This window comes from Charadrius vociferus, unplaced genomic scaffold (genome assembly GCF_000708025.1).
Source record: "Charadrius vociferus isolate BGI_N301 unplaced genomic scaffold, ASM70802v2 scaffold436, whole genome shotgun sequence".
NCBI classification, from domain to species: Eukaryota; Metazoa; Chordata; class Aves; order Charadriiformes; family Charadriidae; genus Charadrius; species Charadrius vociferus.
In genome coordinates, this window is record NW_009649187.1 from 4624950 (window position 1) to 4633603 (window position 8654).

The 8654-nt window shown below is 44.5% G+C and overlaps 1 protein-coding gene across 2 annotated transcripts in view; it reads right to left on the minus strand.

The window, feature by feature from the left end:
- Positions 1 to 1052: 1052 nt before the first annotated feature.
- Positions 1053 to 8654, minus strand: part of LOC104289738 (ATP-binding cassette sub-family G member 2-like) — a 16653-nt gene continuing 9051 nt past the window's right edge. Inside the window, exons 8-15 of one of the 2 annotated variants that reach the window (XM_009888737.1) lie at positions 8297 to 8541; positions 7652 to 7734; positions 7189 to 7278; positions 5736 to 5860; positions 5215 to 5369; positions 3695 to 3784; positions 2346 to 2458; positions 1053 to 1449 (exon numbers count right to left, since the gene is read on the minus strand). In XM_009888737.1, the coding sequence (XP_009887039.1) occupies positions 1302 to 1449; positions 2346 to 2458; positions 3695 to 3784; positions 5215 to 5369; positions 5736 to 5860; positions 7189 to 7278; positions 7652 to 7734; positions 8297 to 8541 (1049 nt within the window). In that variant the 3' untranslated portion in view covers positions 1053 to 1301. Of the gene's footprint in view, positions 1483 to 2345; positions 2459 to 3694; positions 3785 to 5214; positions 5370 to 5735; positions 5861 to 7188; positions 7279 to 7651; positions 7735 to 8296; positions 8542 to 8654 lie in introns of both variants that reach the window. The other variant, XM_009888738.1, reaches the window with a different exon arrangement.

Here is an 8654-nt window from a genome sequence, read left to right on the forward strand (position 1 = left end):
GTGATTGATGGGCGACCGCTTCGGTTGCGGGAACAAGCAAGAACAAATAGCAACGAACAGCCTTCGTCACGGCCGGAGGAGAAAGACAAATACCGAGGTGTAAAACATGGCACGAGTTTACTTGTCAGCAGCTGTAAAAGGCAGTGAAGCGGCACAGAAAGAGCGGGTTCTTTCCCTCTTTCTAAACGCCCCGACCGCACCGCTTATTGCAAGAGCACCAGAAGTGCTTTCACATCGCAGGCCGCCGCTGCTAGCCCGGGCCTCGCACGCAAACTCTCCAGCTTTGTGTTTGAGGAGGTCTTCCTTTGGCGTAGCTGGCCCGCTTGCGTCTGAGGGCCTTAATGCTGCTTGAAAGCAGCTCTGCTTTTGCTAATGATGCGGTGAGGAGATAAGTGCTACAGTCTGCCCTGTGGTGGCTGCCTTCCTGTAGCTGCCACAGCACTGTCTCCATGTGTTTTTTCAGCCCATAGTGGAAGTAGCACTATATATATGGTGCAGCTAAGCATTAAGTCTGTTTAAAAGATCTGTTATTACTAAGTATACAAACTTTTACCAAAAAAAAAAAAAGAAAGGGGATTTCCTCCCCTCATCTTAAGCAGTAGATGTATTTTTTGCTGTTGGTGGTTTTTTTGGGAGGGTTGTTTGGTTTTTTCTTTTTATAGTATACTATATATTTCTCACTCTTCTTAGATGAGATGTCTTACACCACTGCTGTTTAGTTTTTAATCAACCAAAAGTTGTTTCTGCAAGTAGCTTCCATTGAGAAGTTACCAGATGTATAACTGTTCTTGCTTGGCAAGGAGTGCTTATTCCCTGTACTGACTTCAAACTCAAATGCATCTCCAACACACTGTGAATGGTCTTGGGCTCTTCTCAGGTGTGATGGCTGCTAACAAGGGGCAATGTATCAATGCATAAATGCCATCATCACCTTATACCATTTGTGATGGTTAAGCTCACACGTTCGAAGGAAAGTGTTTCCCTATGGACATTTCCTGTATAAGTTGGCCAGAGAAGAATAATGCTTTACAATATATAGTTTGATATGTACCTAATGAATTATGAGAATTACGTTATCTTACAAAAAAAAAAAAATCACTTATGCAATGTACAATAATGCGTTTCTTCTTAAAAACCAAAATCATACAATCATGTGGAGATCGTGCTCCAGAAACAAGGTAACAGGGTTCCCGTCTGAAGTCCAGCAAAGTCAGTTGAAATCTTTGGCAATCTCCAGTAGGCCCTAGCAAGCTTTGTAGTTTTAAGACCGGAGAAGCTGCAGAGCAAGGCAACACAGGAGTCTATGTGAACTTCCTCATAAACCGGAGTTTTGCATAGGCAATGATAAGGAAGATAACAGTCATGCAGAAGAGAGCCACTATGTTTTCCCACATTGCCCAGTCGGTAGGTGCGATTCCTTGGCTGCACAGGTATGCTTCACCAGAACACCTGCAGAAAAGCATGGGGCAGAAGTTTGTATTACTACGTGGTGCAAGTCTTCACATAGTTACTTTTATTCCTGTTCCACAAAGATTCTTCTACCCTCAACTCTGCAAAACAGGTGACAGAAACAGAGTACCTTTATAACCTATAATTAAAAAAAAGCTTAAGGGACAAATCTAGACCTCTGGTTCTCATCATTTTTCAGTTGTTATTTGGAGATAGCTGACAATTTGTGAGTAAACCTCAGAACCACATCAAACGGTGTTAAGTACAAACCCATTAGTTTCACACAGCAGTCGCTGGAGGTCCATAGCAGGGGTTTGGGGTCCAAAAGCTAGAGCAAGTAATGCTCTAACACTGTTCCCTGCAATGACCTCAGGTTGGCAGCCCTCTACCATGTGTCATGAAACACTTGCATTGCTACAACTTAAGGTATCGATAGTCAAGAGTCCTTCAAATGGGGCAGTAGCACTGGGAGATAGATACCTCGGCTCTCTGCTGTATCTGCAGGGAGGTTAATATTTACAAACGAGCTCTGAGGGGCAGTCATGTTTCTGGTCACAGGTCTGCTGCTTCCCAACAACTTTGTAGCTGTCTACACGTTGCATTTCCATTGCTAAGGGACCATGGGTTTGTTTAAGAAAACTGATAAGCCAGGGCTACGTTATCAAAAACAAAGTTTAATTTAGCTCATCTGCCTATTTTTAGGAGAAAAGTTCACTTTTGGATAATTGTGAAATTTTACCATATACTCCTGAAATACATTTTTTTGCGACATATTATTGAGACTGGCCTGTGAGTGGTTATTCTGTGAATTATGCAAAAATTTGAAACAGTCAGACTACCCTTTAAGCAAGCCATCACAATTCAGGCCCAAGAACCACCATGAGCCAGAGACTTACATTTCTCCTGAAATATCGGGGGGACAACTGCCTGCATCTCCCACAGACCCTGTAACATTTGGTTTCATGTCACCACAGAAGTAGAGATCTCTGAACTCATTCACTTGAAGAGCCTAGTGAAAGAGGCAGACATCAGATTTTTACACAGTGACTTGGGGTGCTAACACTGAAACACCTCAAAGGAGCTTGATTATTAGAAGACACGTATCTCCACTCTTGAACTCGTACATTTATGTTCCTTTTTATTTTGAAGTTCTTAATCACTGCCTTTCTGAGGAGGTGCTCCAGGTTCTGCAAGCAGGATGGTTTGGTGTCCGAGTCTTTGGCTTCAAAGTTCATTTCGGTGATTTAGCCATGGGTTTCTGTCTTGCCAGCTACAAGTTTCTGTTCATCCACTTTCATCTGGGTCAATTTACTGACCCAGAAAACCATGTGGTTGCATGCAGACACCCCAGCACCAGCACACTAAAGCAGATGGCACAGTCAGCCAAGGCAAGAAGGGAAAGGTTCCCTTGCACTGGCATCCTGGGCTAACTGCAGTTTCAGGGGACGCTTTCACATTCAGCAACACTGATAAAATAGCTCAGTGATACCCAGCCAGGGGAGGTCTCACACATCTCCCCCTCGCTGACCCTACCTTTCTCTTCCACTGCTGGTCAACATGGTCCTGCCCACACCACCCTGCATCAGCTCCAGCATTTATTTCACTCATTTTTACTCAAGGTAGGAAACTATTCCTCCCAAATAGGCTTGGCCAGGAGGAAGACAGGAGGTGGAAGCACAATTTCCCCCTGTGACCAGTGGGTGACCTGCTATGTCTAGTTACTGTTTTCAAGCAGCCGCACCGTTAGCTTTCTGGTACCCCAGCTCATTATTCAGAAATGGCAGTAAGTCATACTTAACTTCAGACGAAGCCACACTGAAGACTGAGACAGTCAGGCATTATGGTAAATCCTTTAACCAGTTGGACTGTCATTAATCTCAGACTGGCCACCCAAACAGCAGCTTCTGAAGAGGCCCTACAGTACTTTACTTTATTCTAAACCACAGGGATCACCTATTCAGGGTAGGAATTAGTACCTCACTGGACAGCTTGCTCTGCTGCTATCCAGGCAGTGCTAATTTTGTGGCACAAAGGATCTATTCTGTCTCTGAGACTTCCACCTCTCACAGAGGTTAACTTTTGCTTCCTTTTGGGGGTTTGCTGGCTTGTTCTTCTTTTACCATGTTCACGCACAGCAAGAAACCATATCTGACTTTTAAGAGAACTTAATTTAAATTCAAAACCTCTCCAGAATGCAGCAGTGTGGCTACATTACTCACAGGAGACGATGCTACTTTCTACTCACAGTGAGGCCATATCGGGGGATGCTGAAGTACTTGAGCCAGTTCAGCCAGCCCATTACTGAAGGGAGGTTTACCAAGAGTCCTGAAAAGATCTGAAATAGAACAGAAGAGACTAATGAGCCACAGACTCTGTTTACTGCAAATGATGCCGTTCCTGCACAAGATCTTGCAGTTGCCCAGCAGAGGTGCGCTGGGATGGATGGACCTCCTACTGCCTGGTTCAAACCTTGCAGCAGGCCCAGCCAGCTGGCCCAACAGCACACCCAAGTACTCCAGTTGAACTGCGTGCAAAAAGGTCAGAAAGGTTTCTTCTGTCCACATGGGAGCTAAGAAGCATGCATGCTAACAACCTCTTACTCTGAAGGACTGTGTCCTATGGTAGAGCTGGCCAGAGGCTAAAGAAGGATGGCTGGGAGATGGGGAAGTGGAGAAACAAGAAGGAAACCACTGGGAGCCTCAAGGGCTCTTACTGTTTCAGCTTTCTCCTCTGACCTACGTCTTTTATCTGTGCTCTCTCCTACCTGGAACAAAGTTTGCTCTTTTACTCCTTAGCACCACTGGACTTCATAGCTAAACATGACACTTCAGGCTGTGCTTCATCACAAGTTTTTTTGTGCTTACCCGACTGTCTTTCAGGACGGGCATATGCCATTCCTTACATGCTGTGACTTAACTCAACGTACATCAGCTGCCTTTCCCTGTGCATGCACACTTCTCACCCACAGCAAGCATTTGAAGTGATATGCTATCTCTTAGCTTATTGCAAAAGCAGGTTATGTTGCAAACTGAAGAATAAGGGATGCGCTGTGGGCTCAGAATATGTATGCAGACAGCTACCAGGAATCACCTGGAAAAAGGTACTTTTTACTCTAAGGTAACTTGATAGGTCTCGCAATCAAGAAGTTTCATCACTAACATTAGCTCTTTGAAAAAGAATTCACATCCCTCATCTATAAGTAGTCAAAATTCGTTTCTCTCTCACTTGCTGTCTTCCTTAGAAGTCCCTGAAGAAGAGTATTGAAGTAATTTCTGGAACCCAAGGGCAATACTGAATTAAAATAAAGAGAGGGTATGCTCCTGCTAATCCCACTGGGCAACAAAAAATAATCCAATAAAATCAATCGATCTAAAGTTTATTTCAAGATTTTTTTCCTCTTAAATGATCTAGTTGATCACTTACATTTCTAATACTGGAAATGCAAAATTTTTTTTTAAATCAGTTTTTGTAAGGACAATTTAAAAAAAAAAACACCACACACTTTTTTTAGGGCACACTGTTTGCAAAGCTCTGGTGGCAACAGACCTACTGAATTTCACCTGAGCAATTATTTGACCCTTAGATTAAAGGTGGCAGAAGTACATCTTTGACTATTGTGACAATAAAACCACAGGCATGGGGCTGACATGCTACTGGACTGTGTGTTCTCAGCCTGCTCAGGACTGGCTCAAGCCAGTCCTCTCAGCCTGTCTCAGCTGCTTCCTCACCTCCACCAAAAGCGCACACACACCCTTATATACTTACAAGCATCAGGACAAAACAAATTGTGATGAGCAGATTTGCCACAGCCACCACATCCATCCCAGCGCTGATAGCCAGAGACATGGCTGTGGCAGTGTAGGACACCAGTACTAGGGTCAGCATGAAGAAGAAGAACCGGCCTGCAACAGCTTGGTATCCTGTCAAAAACCAGAAAGGGCAGAGTCCAGTAAACAACCCCATTACGAATCCCAGAGAGGTACGCTTGGACTCCTATACAAGACAGGGAAAGCAGGAAGAAAGACCAAGCTTGGAGTTGGCAGGAATTACGCATGCTCCAAAGGCCCAAAGAGCCCACTGAAAGATGTGGTCAAGCAGGTCCCTGTCTTAGATTGCTGGTGTCTCTGCCCCTGCCCCAGAGTCCTCCGAAGTTACGATTCCAAGCACTTAAATCAGTTGAAGGTTCAACTAGTTCCATGTTATAGATAGAGGAATTAAACTGTGACTAAGTCAGAAATCAAATGTGTTGGAAGATGACAGGTTCAACGAAAGCATCAATTCTTTACCAATCATCCAGTAACTGATGCATGAGAATATGATGGCTGGAGCAGTTCTCATGGGCAGCAGATCTCCTATCATCAAGGCCAGGAAGTAGGCAGACACACGGTAATATCCACTGGTGTACTGATGGCTGCGAGGACAGGAAGGAGGGGAGTTGTACAGGTTTAGAGGTTGTCTAGGAAGCAGGCTCAGCATCTGTGTCTGCTTTATCCGGATTTGGTTTCTGTTCTCTCTACCGCTGACTCCTCCTCTACATGCAAGCTGCTGATTTTCTCTGCGTTACCACTTCCCACTCTGAAAACTAAGGGCTGATCTATCTCAGAGGCCCAGCAGTCATACTGAGAGCCCTCTAAGGAAAGTGAATGAAAGGCTACATGACTGCTAAGTAACATATGGGAAAAAAAGGTCCTAAATCTCTTTTCAAAGAGAATGATCCTTAGCACAAGAGCATGGGAAAGTATTAGACTGCTATTAACTGGAGGAACACTTCCTCCACAGCTAACTCATGCAGCAGCTTCCAGGGGAAAAGGAATGACACCCACCAATGGGAAAACACCTTTAGGACATCAACTCACCTCCAGTTCACAGAGCAATTAACCGTCATTATGATTGTTCTGCTGCTTAAAGGAGCTCATGAAAAGATGCTTTAATTGGTGAGGTGCCAAAAGGCCCCTTGACACAGCTGGTGAGCAGGGCAGACTGGCAAGAAATGTCAGTGTGGGTGAGATTCACTCCTGAGCAGCTCTTAGGGGCAATATTAAGCTGCTCTGATCACCCTATGGGTGGACGTGCATTCCCAGCACAAATCTCCAGTTTCTTCTTTACTGCATAGGATCTGTCTCTTGCCCTTTAATCCCATGAGCTGGAGGCTATTCCAAACTGCATTTTCAACATACATGTATATATACATGTGTGTATATAATATATACATACATTTAAATACATATACACACATACCAACACATATACATGTATATATAGACAGAGATACGCTTGATTATTCGGGAGCTCTTGTACGGCAACCAGCAGCCCTCTTCATCGGAGCATCCCTTGTGAAGCTTTTCCAAGAACTCTCCCTTCATCTTTGCAGTCTTACCACTTTAGGACCATTGCAAGGCAGCTTTTCAGCCCTGTCAGCAAGAAGGCAGGCAGGGTTCACAGTCTGCAGGGTTCACAGGCAGACTTCAAAAACAGCCGTTACCAGAAGTGGGCAGGAAAAGCACTTCTCGATAAACTGTGTCACGGCAAGCAACTAAAAGCATTTTATTTCTCCCCTTCTTCCCCCACCTCTTAGCATTTCAGCTCTCTGCTCTACAGACCAATTTAGCGTTACTATTACAATCTCATGTTGCAAGGGAGCAATCAAGTCTTTGGTGGAAATCATTTTGTTTAGCCTGTAAGATATTCCCCTCACCTCAACTCCAGTGTATGAGAGAGTCTAAGCGCTTCGCTACTTACACAAATAGTTTCTTGTCTCTGATGAACAGCTCAATTGCAGAGACACTGGAAAAACACTGGTTTGTGGTGACAAAAAACAAGGATCCAACCCTGGAAGACAAAACACAACAGTGAAAAAGTGAGGAAACAGCCTAGATCAATGCTGGCAGCCTCACACATCATCACGCCATCAAGTCAGTGCTTTTCTGTCTCCGTCTACAGACTGGTGATATAATTATGCTTTTGTAGATCTTAGCTGTAAAACCAGGTTTATTCCTTTGTCTTCCCTTTCACATCTCCTCCTATGAGCAAGCCCAACAGAACTTTAAGACCTGCAGCAATACCATACTGGAGTGCACTGAGGCTTGTGAACCCAACCCTCCTTTGTGGCCCAAGGGGATCCCAAGGCCTTCCTTGTGGGTGAAACTTGTATGCTACAGACGATAGATAGAAAAATAAGCAAAGCTGTGGCTTTCCAACTCACCGATTCTGAATGCCACTTCGATCCAGTTTTACACCGAAAAAGATAGCACCCACAACCAAGGCTAGAATTATGGTCACTGCAATCTAGAAGTGGAAAGAAGAAAGGGAAGAAGGAGTCCTTCACCTAAGTAAATAGGGACAAACTTATTATTAAGGCATATGCAGGGTTTAAGATTTACACCTGCCTAAAACTTTGCAGTTGTGAGTCTAAGTATACCTATGACATACACAATTAAAAGCCTTATGGAAAATCTTCTAGGTTTATCCTCTTCACTTTTCCCCTTCGTCTGATCTTCTTGGGCTGGGGAAGGTTAGTAGAAGCACACTTAAAGAATAAGCCAGATTAAAATTTCAAGTAAGGCACAAAATTAACATCACCCTAGAAGCTCCCCATGTGAACCACAGAATGAAGCACTTCCTCCCCACTCCCCAGTCTTCAGTGCAGTAGTCCTTGTGCAAAACTAAAATGGAGATTTTTTTCAAAGGCAGCAAAGGTAGTTGAGCGTCTCCCTCCACTTCAGTGGAAGTGGCACGGGACTTTCCTGTTTCCCTAGCAGCCTTTGAAAACAAAAGTCTGTCCTACAAACTGCAGATTGTGGGACTGAGAGCAGAGGGGAGTCCGAGACTTTTAGCGATTGTTACCTACTTGTGCAATGGAGGCCTGTGGGCTCCTGATGAGGTTTTTCAGGGAACGCTTGGACACCCAATACAGCTGGGTGAGGAATCCATTTGCGTAGGTAATCTCATGTCCCTGCTTTGATATTCTCTGCTTGCTTCCCCGTCCAAGCTCCACTTTTGCCAGTGCTTCCTTTGTGCTCTGATACAGGCTGGAGTTCAGGTATTTCTGGTGCAGCACATCTACCACACTACTGTCCACGTTATCTTCTGCCACTCCATTTTCACTGCTCACCTCTGAGTGAGAAAGACAAGGCATGGTTTGTGATTCCCCATGAACCCTCCCTTCAGACATGGCCCAGCAACATGCTCAGCTGCTTCGGAGGCTA